The 13,099-nt window shown below is 36.7% G+C and overlaps 1 protein-coding gene across 2 annotated transcripts in view; it reads right to left on the bottom strand.

The window, feature by feature from the left end:
- Positions 1–757: 757 nt before the first annotated feature.
- Positions 758–13,099, bottom strand: part of UBXN7 (UBX domain protein 7) — an 81,200-nt gene continuing 68,858 nt past the window's right edge. The window contains exons 9-11 of one of the 2 annotated variants that reach the window (XM_006753402.2): positions 11,024–11,417; positions 10,823–10,902; positions 758–9,027 (exon numbers count right to left, since the gene is read on the bottom strand). In XM_006753402.2, the coding sequence (XP_006753465.1) occupies positions 8,866–9,027; positions 10,823–10,902; positions 11,024–11,417 (636 nt within the window). In that variant the 3' untranslated portion in view covers positions 758–8,865. The remainder of the gene's footprint in view (positions 9,028–10,822; positions 10,903–11,023; positions 11,418–13,099) is intronic. The other variant, XM_015562505.1, reaches the window with a different exon arrangement.

Here is a 13,099-nt window from a genome sequence, read left to right as displayed (position 1 = left end):
TATTGTGTAAATCTAAGTAGAATGGCCACTTCTTGACCAGTCTATGTGGCCAGGGAGAGAAGAAGGTCTTGAAAGAAGATGGCAAGTTCCATGCAGGTACGTTGCTGAAGCATGAGGATGAGGAATAGTTCCACAAAAGAGTAGCAGCACAAACCAGGCCCAGGGGTTACTGTGAACTAGGCACCAATCCCAATTTCTACTACACAATAACATTAATGGCTTTTCTTCCATTAATTTAGCAATTACTTTTTTCCTTAACTTGCTTAAGCTGAGTCCTTAATTTGTCATTATTGGTGGTTTGAAAAACTAGACACTTGAATTGCCCAAATATATCAAATATAGAATCTTACTTTCCTAACAAGACTAGCAAACCCAATGATTTCATGACAATTCAACCAACATTTACAGAGCACTCACCATAAATGTCCAACTTACTACAAAGAGCAGAAAAGAAGCTACCAACCATTACCCTTAACAATGAGACTATGAACTTCAGTTAATAAACTAGAGGCCTGATGCACGAAATTCGTGCAAGGAGCTTGGCCCCTGCCGCTGCCTCTGCCCCAGCCCCCGCAGCTTCATCGGGAAGGTTGCCCAGAAGGTCACTCAGACTAATTAGCATATTATGCTTTTATTATTATAAATACTACTGTCCTAAACATGAGAATATGAAAGCAAAATTTAGAAACCTGAATTGTATTAATAAAAGTAATATCCAGTCTTATCTCACGAAACAATAATACAAAAAAACCCCTAATACTGAAAAGTTTTTATTTTATTTCCAAGATCAAATATTACAACAGGACATTTACATGTATTTATAAAAAAATGCAGCAGTTGAATTTATAGATCAGAGGTTTCCTTGAGTTTGGTCCCTCTCTCAGCACAGTGAGCTGATGTCTTCAAAGGACTTATCATCCCACTCCCTTCCCTCCACCCCCCACCCTCGCAAATTGTCCCACCCTGCCTCCCCAATTCAAGTTGCAGTATCAATATAAAGCAACTGGGTACAACACAGCAAGAATATTCGCAATTTGGTACAGCCAAAACAGAGGATCACCGAGAGATCCTCAATTTAGAAATTATTTACCTATAGACTATGTATCTATAGATATATCACACCCAGTTATCTAAGATTTCCCTAGTTTTAGAGCAAGTGGAAGTTCCATTGGGTCTTAGCCAGCAGTTATAGCTCTGCTTTATCTAATGGCATATTTTTCTCCTCCTCCAAGTTTTAGATTTTCTACGGCTTCTGTGTGTCTTCAAATTTAAGGCTTTCCCTAGCACCTTTATTATCACTTACTAGATATACAGGAGGGTCTCTAGTGTGTCTTGAACACAAAAATTTTAGTGAATGATCCAGTTGCCCCTTACTCACTGGTCCCAAGCCTTCTTCCCATTTTTGAGAAGAGCAGCAGATGGTACCTCCTAGCACCATGGAATTAAAAGCCCAGAAAACTGAGAACTATACATGCATTTTAGGGAGCACTTGCCAGAAACACTAAAAGAGAAGCACTATCTCTGTCCATTATCTTCTTGGATTCAATAACAAAGTTATGCTACAGATTGAATTTCGAGCCATCCTGCATTAAGAATGCAAATCTCTCACTAAGACCACCACTTTGTCCAGAATAAGTTGAGTACAAACATCCCAGAGATTTTTTAAATACCGTTAGGAACTGCTTGAGAAACACCTTAAGCAAATACCCCAAATTGACTTCACTCAAGTACCCAGCCCACCCCCATCCCTATCCCCTCCCAAAATTTAATTCCTTGATTAACCTCTCTGAGTAAGATGGGAAGTGAGGTTTGAAAAATGACATGAAAAATGTTTAAAAAATACAACTAGTGAAGACATGCCAGAATTGGACATCCCAGATGATTTAAAACACATTGTTCAAACTGAACTCACACAAAGCATGCACAGAGCCTACACACACTCCTGAGTTTCCATGGAACAATCAATACCTACTTGTAAACAGACTATTGTTTCTTCAAGGGTTAAAAAAAAAAAGATACCAGATACTTAGAAATTGTTATCAAAAGGAAAACGGTCCCAAGAAAAAGATTCTTAAAGAGTAAATAAAATTTTGTCTAACAGATTCATGCCAAAACTTGGATGGAAGCCCCTCAAAGTCTAAGAATCTTGTTAGCATAAACTGGTACCCATCTCCCTAAATCTATGACTAGATTTACTGCTTCCCAGCAGGCATTTTAAATCACCTTTCCAACCTGAAGAGAGAAACCCAGGAAAGTAACAAGGTTCAAGTCCCCAAATGGGTAAGATAAACAGCCCCTACTATAAGCTTACTACTCATTAACTAAAAATTGGAGGTCACACACTACTTCATTCTAATTAGCAGGTAAAATGAGATTTTCTGGTGGCAATGGTCACTCCATGTGAGGTTTAACTTACAGGGCAATTATCAAAGTTACTCAGAGCAGATGATTAATGTCAAAAACCTATTTATATTATGAATCACGCCATTTATTGATATTTTTCATTATTAAGAACACAGAAGCTTTGAGAAAGCATACTGCAAAACCATTTTGTTGAAAATAGCAACATATCCAACTGAGCGTCAACATTTTGATGTCATTAACTTGAAACAGATCCGGCGGCAATGCACTCTAACACCAGAGACTTTGACAGGAAGGAAAGGCAGAGTGGCAGGGAATGGTTCCAGATCAAGCATCTCTCCCTTGTCAGTTAAAATGCCCATATTGAAGCCATGAAAAAAGCAAATAAAAAAGATTTTAAGGAAGGGAGAATTCACTTCCAGGTCAGAATGTATCTAATGATTTGAAATGTTTCCCATTTTACTTACCACATCTAATAAAATGAATGATTCATGGTAGGCTCAGTTAGATTAATAAGTTATTTTAATGGAGATAAATGTTTTATGTTCAATCTAGCTTAGCTTGATTTATTCTTATTTGAAAACCCAAGTGACCTTATAAGGGATATAAATCTTAGGGCATTTTGATCTTTATAAAGGAAATACCATTCAGCAACAAAATCTTGCTGTCTGTTGCAACAAAATTAAGTGCAAGGCAACTTCCCATATGTTAATAAATATGTGACTGTTCTTAGGCAAAATATTACCATTGGTATTTGTATCTCTAACCCTTTAAGCAAATGTGGTTATTTTTTGAAAATACTTTACCGAAATGCCAAATTGTTTTATTAATGTAGTTCCTATTGGATTACTCAATCTACTTTCAGATCATATGTCAGAGAAAGGCCTGTACCAAAAATCAGGTTCATGAGAATGACTGAGGTCCTACGCAATAATACAAGAGCCTTATGTAGGCCAAAAAGGGGAGAGGGGTCTCATAGAGCTAGCCATTTTATATTTGGAATAAAAGCATTCTTAAGTAGACAGAAAATGAGCTATAAAAATGATGTTTGCCTCAAAATCTTCCTTTGTATATTTATAAAAATTTTAAAATGTAACCATTAAAAGAGAAGTGAATTTCTTAAACGTAGCCAATTTTATTAAAACCATGACTAATTTCCAGAGAATGGATGTTGAAAAATTAGGAACAGAGAATGAAAAAGTATAAAAGGATTAAAAGTTTCTAATTAAGGGTTCCATATCATTATATCCAGTAACTTTAACCACAAGTTCACTTCAACAGGAAAACTACCAAGTTAATCATAATCTCTATGAAAAATACTCTTGATTCTAAGTGGCCTCTCTAGCAGGACTGACACACAGATGAGTCAAAGATCAAAATAATCATCATGAAAATATCAAATTTCTCATAACAGGAGAAATCAACATATTGGCTTGGTATTCTCTGCTGGTTACTTTCGGGACTAAGGAATATTCTTGCCAGTATTCTAAAATGTGTACAGTGCAATTAAGTTTCATGACAATAACTGAAGTGCTAAGCAAGGCAAACCTATAGTAGTTGAATATTCACAGTACAGAGATGTCTTTAAGTAGCCTTTTCATCAAGGCATCTATTTTTGGAAAACTGCCATGTTTATCAGAGGGTTGATTCTTCCCACTCTCACTTTTTTACACATTACTTACTCATTAATCTGCATCCTATATTTACTATTAAGTAGTTAAGTGAAAGAGGGCAAGAAAGAGAGAATGACACAATGGAGATACACTGTGTAGGATAAGAAATAGTTTTAAAAGTCAGCCTAACTGAATTTGAAAAAGCTGTTTCTGCCAAAAGTAAAGTTTACAACTTACACAAAACGATGTCCTAACAATTGCTCAGTGAGTGAAGTGCTCTGTTTAAGCACACAGGTAAAATAAAACTTAACTCTGGTGTCAGTGAGATATTTGGTTCTCATTAATTACATTTTAGTCATACTCAACAATGTACAGGAATACTGCATTAAGTTTTTTAAATTAATAAATTGTGTTTAAAAGATCATTACTAGATCTATAACCATTATACTCTCCTTTTTGTAGATTTCAGTCAAGTGAGGTTAGTTATTAGGCAAATGAAACCTGGACACAAAAAAAGCAAAGGAACTGATTAGCAAGTATACTTTTAATTAACCTAGGGATAATATATAATAAAGAGACTAGAAGCATAAAATTTTGGAGTGGAAAGGACTTCAGAGATCATCTAATTCAGTGATCTACAATCTGTGGGTTTCTAGAGTTTCTGCAAGAGTCTGCAATTCCATATGCACATTTACATTTTCTCCATCAATGAAATATTAATACTTAACTCCATAGTTCCCCATCTCTGCCATATTTTAAAATCACAAGTTCTTTTACTTGAAGAGACTAAAACTCTTGATCTAGTCCAATATGCTGTGAAGTAGTAGCAGAGCTATTACCCAACTGCACTTATGCCTATATACAGTGCCCCTTCTGCATATCATATCATATATAATATATATTTAATTTGTACCTAGGTAGAGAAATTCAATCTTTCCTTCACTTTCAGTTGCTAGTGGCTCCTTCTAGTATTTTCCTAAGAGTTCAAGTGAGATCCCTGCTAGCTAAAATTTTAGTCCTGGGCATCAATAATCCTTTCCTTTTTGTGTATTAGATATGCCTTACTAATAAACGTCATGCCCTAAGTAGTTACAAAAGTTGCAACTAAAGAATACAGGTGAGTCAAAAGAAAATTTGAGCTACAGTATTTGCCACTTTCTAGTTTTACATTTTTGTGAAGACTGTCCTAACTGAAGCGTGTACTATTCGTTCCCCTTTCTAAATGTCTACTGCAATTATAGTTCAGTTCCAGACATGTAAGCATTTACAGTTCTCCAGTTATCTCATGTGTAGTGTTTCTCCAACTGGGTAAACCAGGCAGGAACTACATCTTAGATTTCAAGATGTTTCCAACTTTGATTAAGAACTCATTAAATTACTGGCTTACACAGTCAAGGAAGGAGAATTTTACAGATTATTTTAAAAGATATACATAAAAGGATTTAATAATCTGGTATAGGTGGGATGCAGAAAAGATAGTTATATCTTTTCTGAAAAGTGGTTTAAAAAAAGATAAAATTCTTTTTTACCTTTCTATTTATTCTTAGCAAATAATGCCACATAGTTACTTTCCTTTCACATTTTTATCAGTCCATCATTTCAAGAAAACAATAATCAGTCCCTCAAAATAATGGGAATTTATAGGCATAGCAGAAATCCCACCAGCTTTACGGAAACATAACCAAATGATACCTTACAGAGCCAATCAAAAGAAATACAACTTTCAGACTGATGCCCCTGTTAGAGGAGATAGCAGCATGGGAGTGAAAAGAGCATGGACTCTGGATGCCAATTTTGATTTTGCCACGTACTGGCTGTGGCATCCTGAACAAGTTCTCTGAACTTCAATTTTATTTCTTATCTACAAAACAGGGGAAATGTTCATTTTATGGAGTTCTTATAAAGATTAAGAGAAAATGTGTATAAGGTAGCTACTACATGCTAATTACTCAAAATTAGTTCCATATCTTCCCTCACTTGACTGTTCTTTCTCTTCTCTGGTTTCTTCCTAAATCAATTTCAAAAGAGGTTTCCTGTCATTCTCCCCCCCGCCCCCACTAGTTTTCATTTTATCTCCCTGTATTTGTCACATCACTTATTCTCAAAACCTACCTTGTTCTTTTCCTCAGTACCTTTTATCTCTTTCAAGCTGTTCCCAATACCTACAAGGAGACTATTTTAAACTAATTTTTAATTATCTTACTAACCTCATTTAATCTATTCAATAAAACTTCTCCAAAAAGCAAAGGAACTTGCAGAGAAAATAAGACAAACTGGAGGAAGTATACTCCCTAAGTGGATTAAGTTCTTGAGTAAAGCAATATTCCTTATTCACTCTTCCCATGTACAATCTATAATCCCTCCATTCCATTGGCCTCTATATCAAGCCCAGAATAATTATACTCCTGCCTCAAAGTAAAATAAACACCTTTAGATCTTATACTCTAAACATCCCAGCTGTCTCTGAGTCAATATCTCATGCCCCATCTCTTTAATATGCTTACTTAAATCCCTTTATATATATACTTGGTCATTTCACAGTTGAAAAAGTCACTTTGGTTTCTCATGCTTGGATATGCTAGGATTGAGCTTATCAAAAAGAACTACATCCTATCATTAATGAGCATGTTGTCTCAGGTTCCCTAGGTATGTTTTATAAAAAGAAGCTAACAGGTAAAAGAATAAAATAGAGTCCTACAGGGAAAGTTCTTGACTTCACATTTTTGACAGATTTGGGCTTTAGCTGTGACTTTGCTGAGTGGAGATAGGTGCCATCATAGCACCCAACCTGGGCGTACCCTCACTTCTTACCCTGTACCTCCCTGAATTTTTAGATTCTTGACCTTGTCTACTACCAATAGTCTTTTTACCCTCTAATGCATCTTTGATAGTATACAGCTCTATTCCTTAGATAGTAAGTCTATTATCCAAGTTCAGATACAACTGAGGAATTAACATGAAAACCATTATTTCCTCAATAATTCAAAAGCTGCTAGTTAGCCTCAAGAGTCTATAAAAAAACACCAAAGTGGTATTACTCAGTCACCAATCTAAAGAGAGAACTTTGACTCAAGATATAAATGAAACTGTAATTATATAAATATATTTATAAATATTTATACAATTATATACTTATACATAAGCACTTACACACACTTAGAAAAAATGTAAGAACATTAATCCAAAAGGACTCACTGAAGAATAAACAGAATTTTCCATGATTTCCTTGAGGAGAAACATTACTCATTCTTTAGGGTAGGTCCCTCAAAATTCAACCATTAGAAATCATATTCTCTAATTAAGTACTAGCAACACATAAGCATGTTTTTTTAAAAACCCCTAGTTACCAAGAGAGTGATCTTAAAATAGATGGGAACTTAAAAGGTCTCTGAGCAATAGCAATTTATGTTCCTCAAGTAGAAGGATCAATCTAAATCCCCAACTGATTAAATAAGGTCCATTTTATATTACGGTTTTATAGCAAGTTAAAGTTCTGATTTTGCCACCAGAATCATCACTACCCCATCAGAAGACTAACGCTCAAAATAAGAACTAAGCATATAATGAAGCTGATACGTTGAGTAGTGTTATGGAGATTCAAGATGGCACCTTCTCAACAATACTGAAAAAAGCTTTCACCAACTACAATTTGAATGTGGCTTTTGTAGGCAAAAAACCCCCACAACATCTGAAGACTACTGGCAATCTTCCCCACAACCCTTACTAAATGCTGTCTTAAGGATTTAATTTAAAGGTTTTCCCCTTAGGCTTTCAATTTTGAGACCTTTTGCAAGAAACAGCATGAGGATTTAAGCTCATTCAGTCACCAGAGCCTTTAGAGACTGTTCAACCAGGGGTAATAAATGAATCATTTTTTCTAACCAAAGGAATATGGTTAGCTACTCTCAGCTGCATCTTTTTCTTTTTCCCCCAGGATATACATAAGTATGCGTAAAGCACATAGGACAATCAATAACCATAGTGGTTAAACTACAAGCCACTGTTTGCATGATTATTGAATAGCTGCCTTCCTATAGATCACTTGTGGACCCAAACAATGGAAGGGCCGAAGGAACTAATATGCCGTACTGGCAAAAAAACAGCAAGCACCTTCCTATCCCAGTCACCACAATATGCTCACTAAAGGTCCACTCTGGGACTAGCGGGATCAATATAGTTTATAGAGTAGTAATGAAGAAAGTTGTCTCAGGCTAGGGTATTGAATGCCAACCCACGCTACTCACCCAACATTTAACACTCATTTTGCCAATAACACATCTCATGGAAATAATTCTAGCTTGGGAGGGCGGGAATCCTTCGAAATGATTTTTAAATGAGATGAATAATTATTACAAGGGATGTTTTTTCCATGTAAATAAAAGCCTGGATATTCTGTTGTGATATTTGTTATATGAACAACAAAACAAAACATGTTAGAGAATTGATTTTTCCTACTAAAAACAGGGCTTACAAAAAAGGGAGGTGGTTCTTATTCTGAATCTAGCCATTCCTTTACCAAAGGAGTCTGAGGAGTAGTAACATTATCATTTGATCCCAAAAAAGTGCCATGCAAGAGACCACTTATTGGAACACTCATTTCCTGCGGCCAGTACTGGGAGGTGTTATCCTTATACTTCCATTTGGTCACCTGATTAGGTAAGAAAGAAAGAAAAGTAGGAAAAAGACAAAAATAGGATAGGAGAGGGAAAAAAGGGGTAGGAAGTGAAAAAGACTTATTACAGGAGAGAGCAAGGAATAAAAGAGAAGGCAGGTGACTTGCTTGCCCAACTTTGGCTCTATGGTCCTATGAACCAAAATGCATACTCAGTGACATGGTATCTCACAGGAAAAGGGAAAAAAGGGGTAAGCTGAGAGAGGTCGGGCCATGATGTTAATTTCTTTCCTGTACAAAGACAGTCTCTTGAGGACAAAGGCCTGCCTCTTGTAATGTAATGTCATAGTCCAGATGAGAGAGTTTCCTTCGAGGGAAGTTGGTGAGAAGTTCAAAACGTTCATTTGGATATCCTTTAGACTGGACATGCTTCACCAAAGCCTATGAAAAACAAAAGACAGGACTGTTAGATGGAAATAGAGCATATTAAAGAATTACAGATACTATATCATTCATTTCAAAAAGATAATTTTTATATGTTTTCATTGGTTTTAGAGAGACAGGGAAATGGAGATAGAAACATTGATGAGAGAAAAACATTGATTGGCTGCTTCCTACAGGCCTCCGACCTGGGATCAAGCCCAAAACCTAGGCATGTGCCCTGACCAGGAATCGAACTGGCAGCCTCTTAGTGTTTGGGCCAACACCCAATCACTGAGCCACACCAGCTAGGCAATATAACATTTTTTTTTAAAAAAAAAAAATGTTTTATTGATTTGAGAGAGGGAGGAAGGGAGAGGAGAAAGAAAAACAGAAACATCAATAAGAGGGAAACATCAACATTGATTGACTGCCTCCTGCAGTTGTGGGAATCAAGCCCACAACTCAGGCATGTGCCCTGACCAGGAATCTAACCCTGACCTCCTGGTTCATGAGTTGATGCTCAACCACTGGGCCACACTGGCCAGGCTAACATCAAGTTTTATCACATTAGATAAAATATGAAATTTAAGTTATTCTTTGAGATAACCAAAGCTTACTCCTTTGGAAGGGCCAATATAACACTTTGAATGGGGAGATAATAAACATACATTAAGTGATACTGAAATATACAGGGTTATTACTATTTTCTCAATAACAAACCCACTATCTATTTATAAAATTATTGTCCTCAGTTTTAAACATTTGATTAGTTTTTCCCTTCCATCTTTTTATCGACAAAGATGTGTCTTTCATTCTACCTATAGCCAATCTTGCCACCTGTGTACTAAGTCTCTTCTTGCCTTCTCAGAAACCATGCCACTACCGAACATCCCTGCTTTTATAGGTATCGTCTACATCTCCCTCTCTACAGATGCTTCCCATCAGACTTTAAACATGCTCAGTCTCTCCTTCAATCATCCCCCTCCCCCTCTAATTACTGCATACCCCACCCCTCTCAAGCTGCACAACCAAGTACTTCTCAAAAAAAGTTCCATCCAATGTCTCACCTCACATTCCCTTCCAAATATGAGACCTGGGAAACAGTCTGGGTATCAGCACCAGCAGCTAGACCCGACTTGCATTCCAGGCACACAGTCTTCAAGAATCACTCTCTCTCTCACCACAGAAAACAGCCAGGTAAAAATACCTGACCCAAAGCGGATTCATTCACAGGTATCGGATAAAAAGATGGAAGTGACTCAAAAAGCTAGTCAGACTCTTTCTCTTTTCCAGGAGTTAAAAACAACAGGAAAGGTCCATGAGCTGTGAACTTTAGAGGAAAAGCCCCTCAGCATTACTATGACGTGGACCATGTACGCACTCAGAGGTAAACAAAAGCCACCAGTATACAGAGAGAAGAATGGTATGAAGCAGAGAATTACAACGGGGAAACCAAACAGGCCCGAGGACAGAAACACAAAAAACAACTGCCTTGGTTCTTAACTATTTTGTAGGTCTAGCTACAAGAAAGCCAGAAGCCCCATGATAGTCTTCACTCCTCTTTTCCGGGTAATAATTTCCAGTTGGAAAATGAAATGCAGCCATGGAATAGAACAGCCTTGTCTGGAACAGACCCTATGTGACTTATCTAACATAATTCAGGAAGGAAATATACTAATTAGAATTCAGATTAACCTGTTAAATTTCCTTAGAGGTCAGACTGATTACCTAACATTTATTTCAAAGAACAAGCCAATTCACCAATTCATTAGTTTCTCTCCTTTAAGCCAGCACTTAAATTAGATATACTTACTAGCAATTTAGCTTGCTCTGGAAGAGTGATTTGTTCCCTTTTTCCATCTGGATACCGCAACATCAGCTGTGCTTTTGGTCCTGGGGTTAAAAAATATATATATACAGGAGTTTAAGATGGAAGACTAATTAAAACAAATAAATATACATTCCTTCAGTAATATTCAAGTTTCAAGTAAAGTAGGTCCAGAACATAACTCACCATTTACATCTATGCCCTCCACTATTCCATCTGATTTTTCAGGTGACATCTCCAATATTTCTGAATCCATGACTGACAAACCTTGGTGGTTTGTTGTTGTTACAGGCTCAGTTCTGGGTGGGGGCTCAGTTAGCAGCCTTCTGTTTTCCTCTTTTCTATGCCCCAAATCTTTATGGGGAGATTTTCTGGACTTGGCAAGATTCTCTATCTCCTCTTCTTCATCAGAGCCGCAAACAGATATAAATTCCTCACTGCCAGAAAAAAGTTCAGATTCAGACTCTTCATCTGAGCGGCTATCCTGTTTTGCCTGTGATGAATCAAAATGTGTCTCTTGCAAGGAGGCTCTGATGGCAGCTTCTAACTGGCTGTCTTCACTTGCATCTATAAGACTCTCCTGCAAGACGCAGTCATAAAACACAGGTGGAAAGAGAAAGAAAACAGTTAAACCAAAAAATAGTCAAGCCAGACAAGGCACAAGAAATATGATAGTTTGCCATTATTATTCTCTACTACTAATAAATGTATCTCTTCTACTAAATTTTCGGCTAGTTGAAGGCAACACTTTGTCTTACACAGCCAAGTTGGAATGGATAGTTTAAAAACAAAAATAAAAACTGTCATACCACCTAGCATAATGATGTTGCAAGCATAGGGGAATTTTTTACATCAAAATGAATAAAATTAAGAACACAGTATACTGACTACCCAGAAAAAGACAAGAATTAAGGTTTTATATATAAAGCAAAAACACTAGTCTTTAATATGACTATACACTGAATGGCCTGATTATTATGACTGGCCAGATAATTATGACCACCCCATCAGTACTTCGTTGGGCCACCTTTTGCCTTCAATACTATGGCGATTCTTCTTGGCATTGACTCCATGAGATGTTGAAAGGTGATGCGAGGAATATGACACCATGCCTGATGAATAGCACTGTCCAGTTCTGTGAGATTTGATGGTTGTGGAACCAGCTGCCTGATGGCTCTTTTAACTTCGGGACTGGCCCTCTAGCAACTTCAGTGTGAAATTATAGCTAATTTGCCTACAAACATCAGGTGGTCATAATAATCTGGCCACTCAGTGTACAAGGAAGCATTATCTACCTTGCTCACCATTATATTCTTCAATTACCATTGTTCTGCCACATAGAATATATCAATTAACAACTCAGTAATTATCGTTTTGCAAAAAGAACTAACAGATCTCTAACATTCAAAACAAAATACCATACAATAAATTGGGAAAAACCACAACTATTATTTTCCCAAGCTTAATTACAATAAGATTTTCATTGTGATGATGAGAAATGCAAATCAACTAGTTTTTCTTTTGGTAAAGTTCTAATGCCACAGATTTCACTAAACTTATTCAGTCACAAAATATGGGTCATTTGCCAAAGCAATTTTGACAAAGAAGAAAAAAACTGAAGGTGTCACACTCCCTGATTTCAAACTGTTTTCCAAAGCTGTAGTACTTAAACAGTATGGTACTGGCATAAAAAGACACACAGAACAAGGGAACAGCATAGAGAGCCCAGAAATAAACCCATGCTTATATGGTCAAATAATCTATGACAAAGGAGGCAAGAATATACAAGTGGGAAAAGACAGTCTCTTCAATAAATGATACTGGGAAAGGTAGATATTCACATGCAAGAAAATGAAACTAGACCACTTTCTTATACCATATACAAGAATAAATTCAAACTGGATGAAAAGCTTAAAGGTAAGACCTGATATATCAGATAAGGGGTTAATATCCAAAATATATAAGGAATTCATACAACTCAACATCAAAAACACAAATAATCCAATAAAAAATGAGCAGAGGACCTGAACAGACAGACATCTCTCCAAAGACAAACAGATGGCCAATAGACACATGAAAAGATGCTCAACATCCTATCTAATAATAGAGAAACATGGTAATTAGCCGTACCTCCACTTCCCTTCCCATTGGCTAATCAGGGCGATATGGAAATTAACTGCCAACCAAGATGGCAGCCGGCAGCCAGGCAGCTTGAAGCGAACAGGAGGCTTGCTTGCTTCAGTGACGGAGGAAGCTGACGTT

This window comes from Myotis davidii, unplaced genomic scaffold (genome assembly GCF_000327345.1).
Source record: "Myotis davidii unplaced genomic scaffold, ASM32734v1 scaffold571, whole genome shotgun sequence".
In the NCBI taxonomy this organism is placed as follows: Eukaryota; Metazoa; Chordata; class Mammalia; order Chiroptera; family Vespertilionidae; genus Myotis; species Myotis davidii.
Note: the sequence above shows the minus strand (reverse complement) of the source record. Positions and strands in the feature narration are given on the sequence as shown.